Genomic DNA, 17,614 nt, shown 5'->3' with positions numbered 1-17,614 from the left:
GGCTGCAGGAGGCTGCGGGAAGCTGCTGGAGGAAGCGGCTGCAGGAGGAGGCTGCGGGAAGCTGCTGGAGGAAGCGGCTGCAGGAGGCTGCGGGAAGCTGCTGGAGGAAGCGGCTGCAGGAGGAGGCTGCGGGAAGCTGCTGGAGGAAGCTGCTGCAGGAGGAGGCTGCGGGAAGCGGCTGCTGGAGGAGGCTGCGGGAAGCGGCTGCAGGAGGAGGCTGCGGGAAGCGGCTGCAGGAGGAGGCTGCGGGAAGCTGCTGGAGGAGGAGGCTGCGGGAGGAGGCTGCGGGAAGCGGCTGCAGGAGGAGGCTGCAGGAGGAGGCTGCAGGAGGAGGCTGCGGGAAGCGGCTGCAGGAGGAGGCTGCGGGAAGCGGCTGCAGGAGGAGGCTGCGGGAAGCGGCTGCGGGAAGCTGCTGGAGGAGGAGGCGGCTGCAGGAAGCTGCTGGTGGAGGAGGTTTCGGGAAGCTGCAGGTGGAGGAGGCTGCAGGAAGCGGCTGCAGGAGGAGGTTTCGGGAAGCTGCAGGTGGAAGAAGCTTCGGGAAGCTGCGGGAAGCTGCGGGAGGCAGCAAGAGGCTGCAAGATGCTGTGGCTGCTGCTCTGTCTGCTTCCTCCGGTGGGCGGCAGCAGAATCGTCGCCCCGGACGTCACTTATAAAGAAAGACACAGCCACGGTGAGTGCAGGCCGTCAATTTTGTTTTTATTACTTATATTCTGACTTTATGCACACAAACTGTGTTTTTCACAAACATGTTTTTTCTGCCTCTTTCTGGGTCGAGAGTATTATATTATTAGAAATGAAAGTTTTGGGAGCAACTTCAGGAGCTCTTTGTGAACATTATACAAACATAAATAGGCCTGTATGATGTAATATTTACAAAACACAATTACAGTTTATCAGACAGACAAAGCGCTAGGCGTCGACCACAAGAGCAGGAGAGAAAGGAAGATTTGGTTACAAAAATAAACCCTACGTCATGGACTCGTTTTGCTCTTAGTCCAATCAGATTGAAGTATTTAAAAACTGCCAGATTAAAAGAGGAGCAGAGTCGAAGGCGTTTCCTTTCTTTATTGTATTGTCTGTTAGTATGACCTGAGCTAATTGAATCTCCCTTTGGGGTCAATAAAGTTCATCTGTCTACAAAAAAACAAAAAGATTAGTTTGAGGTTTAGTCGACTAAGAATGTCTTGAAAATCTTTTTATGCCAAATGACTTATTTCCAAGAAACTTGTGAGCACATGTCTGGAAAGCACATTTAAAGAGGATTCGTTGTTTAGGACTCCAGATGTTCTGCTTCCAGCTCGCGCACATTTCTCTTTGTGACACTAGTCCCCCATCTGTATCCAAATACATGGTCATTTATTTCATCTCTTATTCATTTGAGATGATAAAGACGTTGGCGATATGTTTTGTATTGAGACGACAGGAAGCTGTAAGACTGTCCTGCCCTTCACAGGAAATTACATTCTGAGAAGCTCGTGCAGTCCAGATCCATGAAATTGCATTTCAAGAGAAATAATAACAGAAGTGTCCTTTGCAGGCTTCCATAGTTTGTTTTTAAACGGACACGGACAGAGAACATGCTCACAGTCGGGGGATATATATATATATATATATATTATTGAGTTAATTGAGGACTTCTGTGAGTACGCTTTGGTGGATGCATCCTTCTAACGTTATTATTATTAATACCTCAGACCTCTTCACATCTGTCCGTATTCCAATGTTTTTCTTCTCTGTATTTGTGCTTCGTGTACATATCTTTATACTATATCTTGTATTTACCTGTGTTTCTTGTGCGTATTGTTATTGTGTGTTTTTCATATTATTTGTATAATATTCTATATTTGCCTTTCTTATACGTATTCTTTATTCTTTATTTATTTAAGTGTACTTCCTTCTATTCAATGTTTCTTGCACATATTCTTTTATATTGATCTTTCTTGATACCTGCTTTTATTTGTACTCATTTTCTCTTCCTGTGTTTGTTATTCACTAATTCACCGCAGCAAATTCCTTTTAATGTGAAAACCTAGTGAATAAATAATAACGCAGATTCTGAGTTGCATGTATTGTATAGATGATCACTTGCTGAGAACACAGTGTTGTGCAGTGACGTTCGTGTGTGTGCGATGATTGTGCAGCCAGCTGTGTCTGCCTCTTTCTTTCCACTCAGCTGGACGTGTCAGCAGCTCCTCGCGGCTCAGCGGGGAGATATCGATGAGCTCAGAGCCTCTGACCACTTCCATTACCTTCGTCTCTTCACGTACAAACAGTTTAGAGGGAAGTTTGGACACGTGTGACCTTTCATGTCTCCAGAATTCACTTTTCCAACTTCACCTGCAGTGGATTTGTCCTCCTTCTTTGTGAGAAGTGGAGGTTGTTGATCAGAAGGTCCCTGCAGCGCGGCTGCATGAGCTCCTTACAGCAAACACAACAGGCCTTTTGTTGCCCCTCAGCTGCATGTACACATTCTCCTCTGGATTACTGCTCGCCCCCCGCTGCGCTCATCTGTGGAGGCCACATGATGTCCTGCTGCTTTAATGTAGTCTGTTCCTCTTGTTCTGGACCTTTCACCGTACCACAGTCTTCATCAGGCATCAGTAATGTTTGAACCACAGAGCCAACTTTAAAGCGTGACCCGGTTAACGGCTCCGCAGCGAGCCAGAAAGTGGATCTGGAGTTGAGATTCTCAAATGTCTTGTTCTTTATGAACTTGAACTGTATTTAGTTTATTGTGCAGGTCCGCTATGAAACGGGGGAAAAAGAGAAATACATATGAACTAGAAGTGACCTTGGAGAGCGCAGACCTCCACCAAGGTCGTGGAAAGTAATGCGTGCGTCCGAAACCGTGATTCAGTTCCGCTTGAAAGCGTGACGAGGTCCTCGGCGGCCCGCGCTGCAGCCGTCTACCAGCTTTGATTTCTGTAATCTGCTGACGGACGAACTGAAACAAGGACTTAAGCTCCATGGCGGAGGTGAACGTGTATTTAAATTCAAAGAAATGAAAGAAATAAGTAAAAACTGGTTTTCTCTAACGTCTTCGTTGTCTGGAAATAAATGACACGATCGTATTAATGTTGTTCTTTGAATGTTTCCTTCAGAGGAGGTCGTCGTGACGATGAGGCCTCACATCTTTAACTGCCGCTCGCCCAACATGGAGGACTTCAGCTGCTGGTGGCATCCGCTCGACAACCTGACGGACGGACAGCAGGTCACCTACGTCCTCACCTACTCCATGGAGTACGTGCACGACCTCGTTCGTTAGTTCCACACCTTTACTAACGTGAAGCAGGTGGCGGGCAGATTTGACAAGAGGACGAACACAAAGAGAAAAAGAAAGTGTAGATGACATGCAGCCCTGCTGTATTTAACTGAGATGATCTGCAGACAAAACAATCCAATTCACAAAGATCAAAAATATTGCAAACTTCTTTCTCCGTCGTTTAATTTGTACATAAATGTGCAGATGACTGACGTGTCCTGCAGGAACCAGCCATTAAAGATACTGAAGTTATTATTATTATTCTCACAAGACAACAAATGTTCTTTTCCATCCAACACTATGTTCAGTACACAGCTCCTTTCTTTATACTCTATAGGGAAACATTGGCGACTATATCCTAAGTATAGAAGTTATTTACCTCTTGCTATTGTCCCTAATGTTGCTCATGCTTTATTATTTTACAGTCTGAAGGAGTGTGTTTGAGAACAGATGCATCTGCAGATTATTCCCTCCATGAGTCTTAGAAATCAAGACTAAACAGATTATAAATCTGAGACGCTGGAAACATTCATTTCTACAGAAAAATGACCAAAATAATGAATAATAAATATTCTTTCCTTTTGATTTATGGAATAAATCGTTGCATCTTTATAAAGTGTCCTCATTGCAAAGTTTATTCAATTTAAAATATGGAAACCGGGTAAAGAAAACGAGCCTCAGATCAAAAGCAGTTTCTGGGTCGTATAGATTTTCTGTCGCGCTCCACCGCGTCAGCGAGAGGCTTTTAACAGGTCGATATCTCAGGCCCCTGAACGCAGCCCCACACGGCACACGTCAGAGAAGCTGCAGAGTAATCAGGACACATTCGACCCGCCGGGCAGCGGCCACAGCTCCATCGATGCCTCGCTCTCCTGCACCGACGTAAGTCTGCATGACGTGAGGAGAAAAGGTCGGAAACAGCCGGGAAATAAAAAGTGTTGTTTCTGAGACGGAGTTTGCATCCAGCAGATTAAATAAAACAATAATAAAATAACTTTACAGGATGTAGATCATTACAGTACTGACACGATAACTTCCTGCTCCCAGATCTTCTGGCACGAGACACAAACACAATGGCACAAGAGTTTCTCCAGGGATAATGGGAAGGAAACATGTCAAATGTAAATGATTATTAAATAAAAGACTTTCCTCTAATGTTCACAGTAAGGGCCCCAAACACGAGTGTCCGGACTACGTGACCGCCGGCCCCGACAGCTGCCACTTCGACAGCAGCCACACGTCCATCTGGAAGATCTACTGTCTGAACGTGACCGCCTTCACCGCACACGGGAACTACACTTCCCAGGAGCACTGCCTGGACGTGGCAGAGATAGGTGAGGACTGGCTTTACAGGGCATGCCTCCTTTAATACACAACACCGTTTATAAGACAGAAACTGTAAAAACATAAACTATCGTCGGATCTGATTTCCTGACGGTCCTTTAACGAAGCAAATCTAATGAACGAGTGATATTTCAACGAAAGCACTTTATTCTACAAGTCTCATTTTGAATTTCAGCAAAACTTAAAGATTTTACACGAACCAGCTCCTGTGAGCTAAGAGCTGCAGTGTGGTGGTGCATCATGGGAGCTTGATGTGGTGGTGCAGCAGTGGTGCATCATGGGAGTTTGATGTGGTGGTGCAGCAGCGGTGCATCATGGGAGTTCTTCTCTCCTCTGATTCAAAGGTTAAACATCAGAGTTTCTCCTGCACGCTGTTCGGCTGCCGCTGACGTTTGTCAGCTTGTTTCTGTGAGAACTTAAGATCCAGACGTCCAGGACTAAAATCCTTCATCCTTCAAATATAGAGTTAAAAACACCAGGATGTAGAAACTCACTACATATACAACACAGGACTGATGACACCATGACAGGAGAGAGAGGAAACGTTACCTTCAGGAACATTACACATGTCTCTGTCTCACTACATATACAACACAGGACTGATGACACCATGACAGGTGAGAGAGGAAACGTTACCTTCAGGGACATTACACATGTCTCTGTCTCACTACATATACAACACAGGACTGATGACACCATGACAGGAGAGAGAGGAAACGTTACCTTCAGGGACATTACACATTTCTCTGCCTCACTACATATACAACACAGGACTGATGACACCATGACAGGAGAGAGGAAACGTTACCTTCAGGGACATTACACATGTCTCTGTCTCACTACATATACAACACAGGACTGATGACACCATGACAGGAGAGAGACGAAACGTTACCTTCAGGGACATTACACATGTCTCTGTCTCACTACATATACAACACAGGACTGATGACACCATGACAGGAGAGAGGGGAAACGTAACCTTCAGGGACATTACACATTTCTCTGTCTCACTACATATACAACACAGGACTGATGACACCATGACAGGAGAGAGAGGAAACGTTGCCTTCAGGAACATTACACATCTCTCTGTCTCACTACATATACAACACAGGACTGATGACACCATGACAGGAGAGAGAGGAAACGTTACCTTCAGGGACATTACACATGTCTCTGTCTCACTACATATACAACACAGGACTGATGACACCATGACAGGAGAGAGAGGAAACGTTACCTTCAGGGACATTACACATGTCTCTGTCTCACTACATATACAACACAGGACTGATGACACCATGACAGGAGAGAGAGGAAACGTTACCTTCAGGGACATTACACATGTCTCTGTCTCACTACATATACAACACAGGACTGATGACACCATGACAGGTGAGAGAGGAAACGTTACCTTCAGGGACATTACACATGTCTCTATCTCACTACATATACAACACAGGACTGATGACACCATGACAGGAGAGAGAGGAAACGTTACCTTCAGGAACATTACACATCTCTCTGTCTCACTACATATACAACACAGGACTGATGACACCATGACAGGAGAGAGAGGAAACGTTACCTTCAGGGACATTACACATGTCTCTGTCTCACTACATATACAACACAGGACTGATGACACCATGACAGGAGAGAGGAAACGTTACCTTCAGGAACATTACACATTTCTTACAATCGGGAGCAGATTCTGCATGGAAACAGCAGGAGTCCTCCTGCCGCTTGAATCTTTCTTTAAGGACTTCCTGGTTCTGTGTCTGTGTCTGTGTGTGTGTGTGTGTGTGTGTGTGTGTGTGTGTGTGTGTGGCACAGCCTCGTGTGTGCGTCCATGTGACTGCGGCGCTGATCTTTCGTTCAGGGCGTCGCTCTTATCACAGCGCTGCAGGGAGACACAGAGCAGGGCGGCGGCCTCGCCATCATACAGCTGCTTTGTGACTGAAAGGTCATTTCTCACATGTTAAATCAAATAACTGATTGTTTTTCATAATTAATCAATTTGTGAGTGTATAAAATTGTGGAAAATGTCTCAAAGGTCAAGCTGACGTCAAACGCTTAAAAACAAGAACATTTTAAAATAGAAAAGCATCAAATAGTCGCACTGGAGAAGCTGGAAATAACAAATAACAACTTATGTTGTAATTAATAAACGACTGGTTGTTGACTAACGGGTTCATTTACTATTGTTTGACCACTAATTGCATCCTGGTACTCGCAGTGAATATTCCAAGTTAATCTTGAATGAACACGAATTCAAACATTTAAATAAAACATATAAAAGTTGCACAACTGCAGGAAAGACAAGGGAAAACTAAGTCATATTTAATATATACAGTATATTTTATTCAACAGGTTATTATGATACTTAAATCTATATCATAAAACGTTACATGCAGGCAGGCTTACAATCATAACTCCACACATATATATGTGTGTATATATATATATATATATATATATATATATATATATATATATATATTAAATGAACCCCACAAGGGTTCCTGTTGCATGAATAATAGAGGATATCATCATAACAACCAGAGTGTGTGTGTGTGTGTGTGTGTGTGTGTGTGTGTGTGTGTGTGTGTGTGTGTGTGTGTGCTCTGCGCTCCACAGTTCAGACTGAAGCTCCGGTGAATCTGACCTTCGTGGTCACGGACGCCGGCGGGGAGGAGATGGGCCACAACGCGCTGCTGTCCTGGACGTACCCGGTGCCCTCCGACCTGCAGTACGGCTGGATCACGCTGGTGTACGAGCTGCAGTACAGACGTGTGACCGAGCCCGACAACTGGAAGGTGCGGATACACAAGTTGGATGCAGTGGACGAGTGAACACTTCTTTATCAAACAGATGTGTTGAAGTGAAATGTCAAATGTGAATCTGCAGCTGGGAAAAGAATAAGATTCATTTAGTTGTTGTTGAAAACATTTTCATTTCCAGTTATGATGAGGAGTAAAAACTCTTCCATGTACCAAATATATTGAATTTGGACCTTTAAAGTGGTAAATATTAGAGAGTTGATTTTAAGTTTATTGGGGGCAGAAAAGACCTGAGTTGGGTTTATTTGATAAATGCATTGTGATATGTTCAACTTTTAAAAACATATCTTTCATGTTCTGCTGCTTAATTACGATTATATTTGCTTTTATTATTGTTTGAAGTTACTTGTAGGCGGACTTTACAGGCAGAAAGGTCCTTAATGCAGTATTCCTTTAGTAATACCTTCATTCCCTCCCCATCAAAGTGCTTACTGTAGATGAGACTTGAAGAACAGTTCCATCTTTACACGTGTCCTGCAGGTGAAGCACCCTCTGCGGGAGCCTCACGTGGAGCTGCTCGGACTCCCCGTCGGCAACTTCGTGGTGCGAGTTCGCTGCCGCTCGCACAACTACGGCCTGTGGAGCCAATGGAGCTCCACGCTGCTGATGAGCGTCCCCCCCAGGCCGCCTGCAGGTCAGCTCGCACAAACAGCGCTTTCATTTCCTTTCCATTGGCAGCAGAGTTTGTTATTTATTGCAGAAGCAGGTTTCGTCACGTCGTCTGGGATTATTCCCTTTCAGTGGAGAGATTACATTTTCTCTTCTCATTAAAAGTCTTTGTTTGGTCCGTGCAGCTAAACTCCTGGTGCTGGTTCTGGTGACGGGCGTCGGGGTCGTGGCTCTGCTGGGGATCACCTTCGGTGTCATTCCACAGAGCAGGAGGTGAGATGTTTGCATGCAAATAAAGACTAATACTCATCATATAAAGCCCTGTTCTGCAGCCGCTCGCATACAGAACATTTAAATAAGAAACTAATAAAAACAGTTTCATTATTAATAATGCACATTTATTATTGGAGATTTAAATTCTTTCTGACAAACACACAAAGTAATACATTTAAATGAGCATAATTAAGTCTTGTTGTACACTGAATACAATGATTCAAAAGAGAAAATAAAGAATTAGAATCATTTCCTGGGTTTTATGAGCATCTTCAATAAATAAGAAGTATAAATGCCAACAATTAGAAAATAATCCTCAAAATATTGTTATTAACTTTTAAGCATATTTAATATATTGAATATATTAAATATTAAATCTTATTTAACATATAATATATTTAATATATTAAATATTAAATCTTATTTAATATAGAATAATATATTTAATATAGAATAATATATTTAATATATTTAATATTAAATCTTATTTAATATTTAATATATTAAATATTAAATCTTATTTAATATATAATAATATATTTAATATTAAATCTTATTTAATATATAATAATATATTTAATATATAAAATATTAAAGCTTATTTAATATATAATAATATATTTAATATTAAAGCATATTTAATATATTCAATCTTAAATCTTATTTAATATATAATAATATATTTAATATATAAAATATTAAAGCTTATTTATTATATAATAATATATTTAATATGTAAAATATTAAAGATAATTTATTATATAATAATATATGTAATATATGAAATATATGAAATATTAAAGATTATTTATTATATAATAATATATGTAATATATGAAATATTAAAGCTTATTTATTATATAATAATATATGTAATATATTTAATATATAAAATATTAAAGCTTATTTATTATATAATAATATATTTAATATATAAAATATTAAAGCTTATTTATTATATAATAATATATTTAATATATGAAATATTAAAGCTTATTTATTATATAATAATATATTTAATATATGAAATATTAAAGCTTATTTATTATATAATAATATATGTAATATATTTAATATATGAAATATTAAAGATTATTTATTATATGTAATATATTTAATATATGAAATATTAAAGCTTATTTATTATATAATAATATATGTAATATATTTAATATATGAAATATTAAAGCTTATTTATTATATAATAATATATGTAATATATGAAATATTAAAGCTTATTTATTATATAATAATATATTTAATATATGAAATATTAAAGCTTATTTATTATATAATAATATATAAAATATATTTAATATTAAAGATTATTTATTATATAATAATAAATAATAATAATATAAGGTGATGGGAACCTTATCGTGGTGGAGAGGTTTGTGTGTCCCTATGAACCTGAGAGCTGTGTTGTCTGGAGCCTAGTGCTCCTGGTAGGGTCTCCCAAGGCAAATTGGTCTCAGGCGAGGGGCCAGACTAAGAATGGTTCAAAAACGACTTCATGAAAGAAAGGGAAAGGAAAGGAGAGACCCTGCCCGGAGGAAGCCCGGGGCCCCCGTCTGGAGCCAGGCCCAGAGGGAGGGCCCGACAGCGAGCGCCTGGTGGCCGGGTTTGCCACGGAGCCCGGTCGGGCACAGCCCGAAGAAGCTACGTGGTGCCTCTCATCCATCCATCCTGTGGGCCCACCACTCATGGGGAAAAACCGCTGGGGTCGGGTGCGCTGTCACACGGGTGGCAGTGATGGTCAGGGACCTCGACGGACCAGACCCGGGCAGCAGAGGCTGGCTCTGGGGACGTGGAACGTCACCTCTCTGTGGGGGAAGGAGCCGGAACTAGTGCGGGAGGTGGATCGCTACCAGTTGGATCTGGTGGGGCTTACCTCCACGCACAGTCTTGGCTCTGGAACCGTACTCCTGGATAGGGGTTGGACTCTATTCTTCTCCGGAGTTGCCCAAGGTGTGAGGCCTCGGGCCGGGGTGGGGATACTCACTAGCCCCCGGCTGAGCGCCGCCACGTTGGAGTTTATCCCGGTGGACGAGAGGGTCGCCTCCCTACGCCTTCGGGTTATGGGGGGGAAAACTCTGACTGTTGTTTGTGCCTATGCCCCAAACCGCAGTTCTGAGTATTCGGGCTTCTTGGAGACCCTGAATGGAGCCCTGCAGGTGACTCCAGTAGGGGACTCCGTAGTCTTGCTGGGAGACTTCAACGCACACGTGGGAAACGATGGAGACACCTGGAGAGGCGTGATTGGGAGGAAGGGCCTCCCTGATCTAAACCCGAACGGTCGTTTGTTGTTGGACTTCTGTGCTAGTCATGGAATGGCCATAACAAACACCATGTTCGAACATAAGGATGCTCATAAGTGCACGTGGTACCAGAGCACCCTAGGCCAAAGGTCAATGATCGATTTCGTAATCGTATCATCTGATCTGAGGCCGCATGTTTTGGACACTCGGGTGAAGAGAGGGGCGGAGCTGTCGACTGATCACCATCTGGGGGTGAGTTGGATCAAGGGGTGGGGGAAGACTCTGGACAGACCTGGTAAACCCAAACGGGTAGTGCGGGTGAACTGGGAACGTCTGGAGGAAGCCCCTGTCCTGGGGATCTTTAACTCACACCTCCGGCGGAGCTTTTCAGCCATCCCTGTGGAGGTTGGGGGCATTGAACCTGAGTGGGCGATGTTCAAAACCTCTATTGCTGAAGCTGCGGTGATGAGCTGTGGTCTCAAGGTCTTAGGTGCCTCAAGGGGCGGTAACCCTCGAACACCGTGGTGGACCCCGGTGGTCAGGGAAGCCGTCCGACTGAAGAAGGAGTCCTTCCGGGTTATGTTATCCGGGAGGACTCCGGAAACAGTTGCAGGGTATCGAAGGACTAGAAGGGCGGCAGCTTCTGCCGTGTCAGAGGCAAAGCAGCGGGTGTGGGAGAAGTTCGGAGAAGCTATGGAGAAGGACTTTCGGTCGGCACCAAGGTGCTTCTGGAAAACCATCCGGCACCTCAGGAGGGGGAAGCGAGGAACCATCCAAGCTGTGTACAGCAAGGGTGGGACCCTGCTGACTGAGAAGGTTATCGGCCGCTGGAAGGAGCACTTTGAGGAACTCCTGAATCCGACTAACACGCCCTCTATGGTTGAGGCAGAGCTGGAAGCTGATGGGGGATCATCGTCAATTTCCCTGATGGAAGTCACTGAGGTAGTCAAACAACTCCACAGTGGCAAAGCCGCAGGGGTTGATGAGATCCGTCCAGAAATGCTGAAGGCTTTGGGTGTTGAGGGGCTGTCTTGGTTGACACGCCTCGTCAACATTGCGTGGAAGTCTGGGACAGTGCCTAGGGGTTGGCAGACCAGGGTGGTGGTTCCCCTATTTAAAAAGGGGGACCAGAGAGTGTGTGCCAACTACAGGGGTATCACACTTCTCAGCCTCCCTGGTAAAGTCTACTCCAAGGTACTGGAAAGGAGGGTTCGGCCGGTCGTCGAACCTCTGATTGAAGAGGAACAATGCGGATTCCGTCCTGGTCGTGGAACAACAGACCAACTCTTTACTCTTGCAAGGATCCTGGAGGGGGCCTGGGAGTACGCCCATCCGGTCTACATGTGTTTTGTGGATCTGGAGAAGGCGTATGACCGGGTCCCCCGGGTGATACTGTGGGAGGTGCTGCGGGAGTATGGGGTGAGGGGGTCACTTTTGAGGGCCATCCAATCCCTGTACGCCCAAAGCGAGAGTTGTGTCCGGATACTCGGCAGTAAGTCGGACTCGTTTCCCGTGAATGTTGGCCTCCGCCAGGGCTGCGCTTTATCACCAATCCTGTTCGTGATTTTCATGGATAGGATATCGAGGCGTAGTCGTGGAGGAGAGGGGTTGCAGTTCGGTGACCTGAGGATCTCATCGCTGCTCTTTGCAGATGATGTGGTCCTTATGGCATCATCGGTCTGTGACCTTCAACACTCACTGGATCGGTTCGCAGCCGAGTGTGCAGAGGTTGGGATGAGGATCAGCACCTCCAAATCTGAGGCCATGGCTCTCAGCAGGAAACCGGTGGATTGCCTACTCCGGGTAGGGAATGAGCCATTACCCCAAGTGAAGGAGTTCAAGTACCTCGGGGTCTTGTTCGCGAGTGAGGGGACAATGGAGCGAGAGATTGGCCGGAGAATCGGCGCAGCGGGGGCGGTATTACAGTCACTTTACCGCACCGTTGTGACTAAAAGAGAGCTGAGCCAGAAGGCAAAGCTCTCAATATACCGGTCGATCTTCGTTCCTACCCTCACCTATGGTCATGAAGGCTGGGTCATGACCGAAAGAACGAGATCACGGGTACAAGCGGCCGAAATGGGTTTTCTCAGACGGGTGGCTGGCGTCTCCCTTAGAGATAGGGTGAGAAGCTCAGCCATCCGTGAGAGACTCGGAGTAGAGCCGCTGCTCCTTTACGTTGAAAGGAGCCAGTTGAGGTGGTTCGGGCATCTAGTAAGGATGCCACCTGGGCGCCTCCCTAGGAAGGTGTTCCAGGCACGTCCAGCTGGGAGGAGACCCCGGGGAAGACCCAGGACTCGGTGGAGAGATTATATCTCCTCACTGGCCTGGGAACGCTTCAGGATCCCCCAGTCGGAGCTGGAGGATGTGGCCCGGAGAAGGGAAGATTGGGGTTCCTTACTGGAGCTGCTGCCCCCGCGACCCAATCCCGGATAAGCGGTAGACGATGGATGGATGGATATTTAATATTAAAGATTATTTATTATATAATAATATATGTAATATATTAAATATTAAAGCTTATTTATTATATAATAATATATGTAATATATGAAATATTAAAGCTTATTTATTATATAATAATATATAACCTATATTAATATTAAAGATTATTTATTATCTAATCATATTTTAATATTAAGCTTTTTTCTTTTCCTCTTTCTTTTCTTCCACTATATCTTTCTTCTCTTCCTTCTCTTTTTATTCCCGCTTCTTTCTTCTCTCCTCCTCTCTGTTCCTCTCTTTCCTCTTCCCGCTTCCTTTCTTCTCTCCTCCTCTCTGTCCTCTATTTACCTCTTCCCGCTTCTTTCTTCTCTCCTCCTCTCTTTCCTCTCTTTCTCTTCCCGCTTCTTCTTCTCTCCTCCTCTCTGTCCTCTCTTTCCTCTTCCCGCTCTTTCTTCTCTCCTCCTCTCTTTCCTCTCTTTCCTCTTCCCGCTTCTTTCTTCCTCTCCTCCTCTCTTTCCTCTCTTTCCTCTTCCCGCTTCTTTCTTCTCTCCTCCTCTCTTTCCTCTCTGCCCTCTTCCCGCTTCTTTCTTCTCTCCTACTCTCTTTCCTCTCTTTCCTCTTCCCGCTTCTTTCTTCTCTCCTCCTCTCTGTCCTCTCTTTCCTCTCTGCCCTCTTCCCGCTTCTTTCTTCTCTCCTCCTCTCTCCCCTCTCTTTCCTCTTCCGCTTCTTTCTTCTCTCCTCCTCTCTTTCCTCTCTGCCCGGGTTTTTCTGCGCGTCTCCACCGTTCTCTCTTCATGTTGTCACCTTCAGAATAAAAGACTACTTCCTGCCTCCCATTCCAAAGCCGCGGATCATCGGCATCGACCCGCTGCTCCTGAAGGTAACACACGCACACGCACACACACGCACACACACACACGCACACACACTTCTAATCTTTTTGTTCATCCTCTTCTTCTCTCTCTTCCTCTTCTTCCTTCTCTTCCTCTTCTTCTCTCTCTTCCTCTCTTCCTCTCTTCCCTCTCTTCTCTCTCTTCCTCTTCTTCTCTCTCTTCCTCTTCTTCCCTCTCTTCCTCTCTTCCTCCTCTTCCTCTTCTTCCCTCTCTTCCTCCTCTTCCCTCTCTTCCTCCTCTTCCTCTTCTTCTCTCTCTTCCTCTTCTTCTCTCTCTTCCTCTTCTTCCCTCTCTTCCTCCTCTTCTTCTTCTTCTTCTCTCTCTTCCTCTTCTTCTCTCTCTTCCTCCTCTTCTCTCTCTTCCTCTTCTTCCCTCTCTTCCTCCTCTTCCTCCTCTTCCTCTTCTTCTCTCTCTTCCTCTTCTTCTCTCTCTTCCCTCTCTTCTCTCTCTTCCTCTTCTTCCCTCTCTTCTCTCTCTTCCTCTTCTTCTCTCTCTTCCTCTTCTTCCCTCTCTTCCTCTTCTTCCCTCTCTTCCTCTTCTTCTCTCTCTTCCTCCTCTTCTCTCTCTACCTCTTCTTCCCTCTCTTCCCTCTCTTCCTCCTCTTCCTCTTCTTCCCTTTCTTCCCTCTCTTCCTCCTCTTCCTCTTCTTCCCTCTCTTCCTCCTCTTCCTCTTCTTCTCTCTCTTCCTCTTCTTCCCTCTTCCTCTTCCTCCTCTTCCTCTTCTTCTCTTCTCTTCCTCTTCTCTCTCTCCTCTTCTTCCCTCTCTTTCCTCTCTTCCTCTCTCCTCTTCTTCCCTCTCTTCCTCTTCTCTTCTCTCTCTTCCTCTTCTTCTCTCTCTTCCTCTCTTCTCTCTCTAACCTACCTCTTCTTCCCTCTCTTCCTCTCTTCCTCCTCTTCCATCTTCTTCCTTTCTTCCTCTCTTCCTCCTCTGTCCATTCTTCCCTCTCCTCCTTCCTCCTCTTCGCTCTTCTTCTTCCTCTTCCTTCTTCCTTCCCTCTCTTACTTCCTCCTTCCTCTTCTTCTCTCTCTTCCTCCTCTTCTCTCTCTTCTCACCTCTTCTCTTCTTCCCTCTCTTCCTTCTCTTCCTCCTCTTCCCTCTTCATTCCTCTCTTCCTCCTCTTCCGCTCTCTTCCCTCCTCTTCCTCTTCTTCCCTTCTCTTCCCTCTCTTCCTCCTCCTCTTTCCTCTCCTTCCCTCTCTTCCTCCTCTTCCTCTTCTTCCCTCTCTTCCTCCTCTTCCCTCTCTTCCCTCTCTTCCTCTTCTTCCCTTTCTTCCTCCTCTTCCTCCCTCAGAAGGGGAACTTGGATGAAATCAACCGTCACTTCAGTAACTTCCACAGCTACAGACCTCCGAGCTACACTGAGGAGGTCGGGGACACGATGAGCGCCAACAACGTCTATTTCACCACGCTGAGGGACTGCAGCGTCCCCGCCGACCCCACGGACCGGGAGAGGGACGCCTTGGTGGTTCCATGTGACCTGACGGCCGCCCATCATCAGCTCTCAGCCCAACACCCGACATCGTACGTGCAGAGCCTGTCGCCCTACTGCTCCTCGCCTCCCGAAGCCTTTGCCCCGCTCCCGGCTGTGCCGAGGCCAGAGATCGTGTCCCTGCCGGGGACGGAGTACAGCGTGATGGGACATCCCGGCCTTCCCAACGCCATCCCCGCCACCAATCGCTCGCCACAGGATTTCTACACCTGCGTGCAGCTCATGAATGAGAGCGGCGAGGTGCACCTGGTGCCGTGCCTGCCGCCGGCGTACTGCCGCGAGTTCCCGCCTCTACCGAAGGTCGATTTGGATGCAGGGGAGAAGGAGAAGAAGAAGAAGCTGGCCGACTTCCAAGCCGGGACAAATGGGATGAAAGATGGCGGCGAGGCCGAGGGGAGCGAGGCGGCGGTCCCTCTGCTGCCCGTCGCTGTGGAGAACAAGGGCTGAGAGTGAGAAGATGCCGGACTGTTTTTAGACTTTGCATTGAAAACAACAACCAGATGTTGTTTGTGCGAACAAAAACCAATGCAGACTTTAATACACGGCGTGTTCAGGTGAGCGACGTGCGTTTCATTGTAAAAGCTCCTCTGGACCTTTAGTTCGTCTGACAACGAACCTGCAGCTGCACACATCCATCGAGCTCTAGACAATTTCAGGTGACCTCAAGACTCAAAATTTAAACTGCTCCATGCAGAAGATGATGGTTTATGGGTAATGAAGTCCAACTTGAAGAGTGAATTTGCCTCGTGCAGCTTTAAATAAGGATAAAGGTAAATACAGTATTACACCTGCTGCTTCTCCTAAACGGTCACATCCAGGACGTCTCAGGAACAAACAGGAAGCAGAGACACCTTTTATTATTTTACTCACAACGTCATGCTTTATTATCCAGATTAACATCGAGCGTCTGATATGAATTATTCCATCAGTATACATTCAGTGGTGCTCGGGTTATTTGATTACCCCGAACATGAATATTAACGTGCATGTGAAGGCGCTGCGTCTCCCTCTCCTTCCGTCCCTGCAGGTTTTTGTTCGGGGATGTTTGCACATATTCAGGAACAAAGAGTTTCACACCGTTAGATGTGAATTTAAGCTTCGCACACTTTAACAAACTTATTTAATATTTTATGTCTGTCACTGTTTTGTTTTCTAACCTCTCCAAAAGAAGCAGCCTTTCTCTAAATTAAAAAGCTTCATATATATTTTATTATAATGGTTTATTTTAACAAATTTAACACTTTACAGAAAGAATTTTGTATATTATTGAGATGACCTCAGGTAATGTTTAGTAATGCTTCATATTAATAAGAGTTATTATGTAATAAGGCCATTATATAGTCTTAATAACACATGTTAATAATGTTATTATTAACACTTATATAGTCTTAATAACACATGTTAATAATGTTATTATTATCACTTATATAGTCTTAATAACACATGTTAATAATGTTATTATTAACACTAATATAGTCTTAATAACACATGATAATAATGTTATTATTAACACTTATATAGTCTTAATAACACATGTTAATAACGTTATTATTAACACTAATATAGTCTTAATAACACATGTTAATAATGTTATTATTATCACTTATATAGTCTTAATAACACATGTTAATAATGTTATTATTATCACTTATATAGTCTTAATAACACATGTTAATAATGTTATTATTAACACTTATATAGTCTTAATAACACATGTTAATAATGTTATTATTATCACTTATATAGTCTTAATAACACATGTTAATAATGTTATTATTAACACTAATATAGTCTTAATAACACATGATGATAATGTTATTATTAACACTTATATAGTCTTAATAACACATGTTAATAACGTTATTATTAACACTAATATAGTCTTAATAACACATGTTAATAATGTTATTATTATCACTTATATAGTCTTAATAACACATGTTAATAATGTTATTATTATCACTTATATAGTCTTAATAACACATGTTAATAATGTTATTATTAACACTTATATAGTCTTAATAACACATGTTAACGTTATTATTAACACTTATATAGTCTTAATAACACATATTAATAATGTTATTATTAACACTTAGTCTTAATAACACATGTTAATAATGTTATTATTAACACTTATATAGTCTTAATAACACATGTTAACGTTATTATTAACACTTATATAGTCTTAATAACAC

General features: G+C 43.7%; 1 protein-coding gene across 1 annotated transcript; it reads left to right on the top strand.

Annotated features, from left to right (window-relative positions):
• Positions 1-403: 403 nt before the first annotated feature.
• Positions 404-16,759, top strand: crfa4 (cytokine receptor family, class I receptor 4). Its single transcript, XM_029426928.1, has 8 exons — positions 404-670; positions 3,102-3,240; positions 4,427-4,596; positions 7,250-7,428; positions 7,933-8,086; positions 8,247-8,334; positions 13,845-13,914; positions 15,219-16,759. The coding sequence occupies exons 1-8, from the start codon at positions 580-582 to the stop codon at positions 15,861-15,863; spliced, it is 1,536 nt and encodes a 511-aa protein (XP_029282788.1). The 5' UTR covers positions 404-579; the 3' UTR covers positions 15,864-16,759.
• The last annotated feature ends 855 nt before the right edge of the window (positions 16,760-17,614 follow it).

Source organism: Cottoperca gobio, unplaced genomic scaffold (genome assembly GCF_900634415.1).
Source record: "Cottoperca gobio unplaced genomic scaffold, fCotGob3.1 fCotGob3_259arrow_ctg1, whole genome shotgun sequence".
Lineage (NCBI taxonomy): Eukaryota > Metazoa > Chordata > Actinopteri > Perciformes > Bovichtidae > Cottoperca > Cottoperca gobio.
The sequence above is the reverse complement of the archived record's forward strand: the minus strand, read 5'-3'. Positions and strand labels throughout refer to the sequence as shown.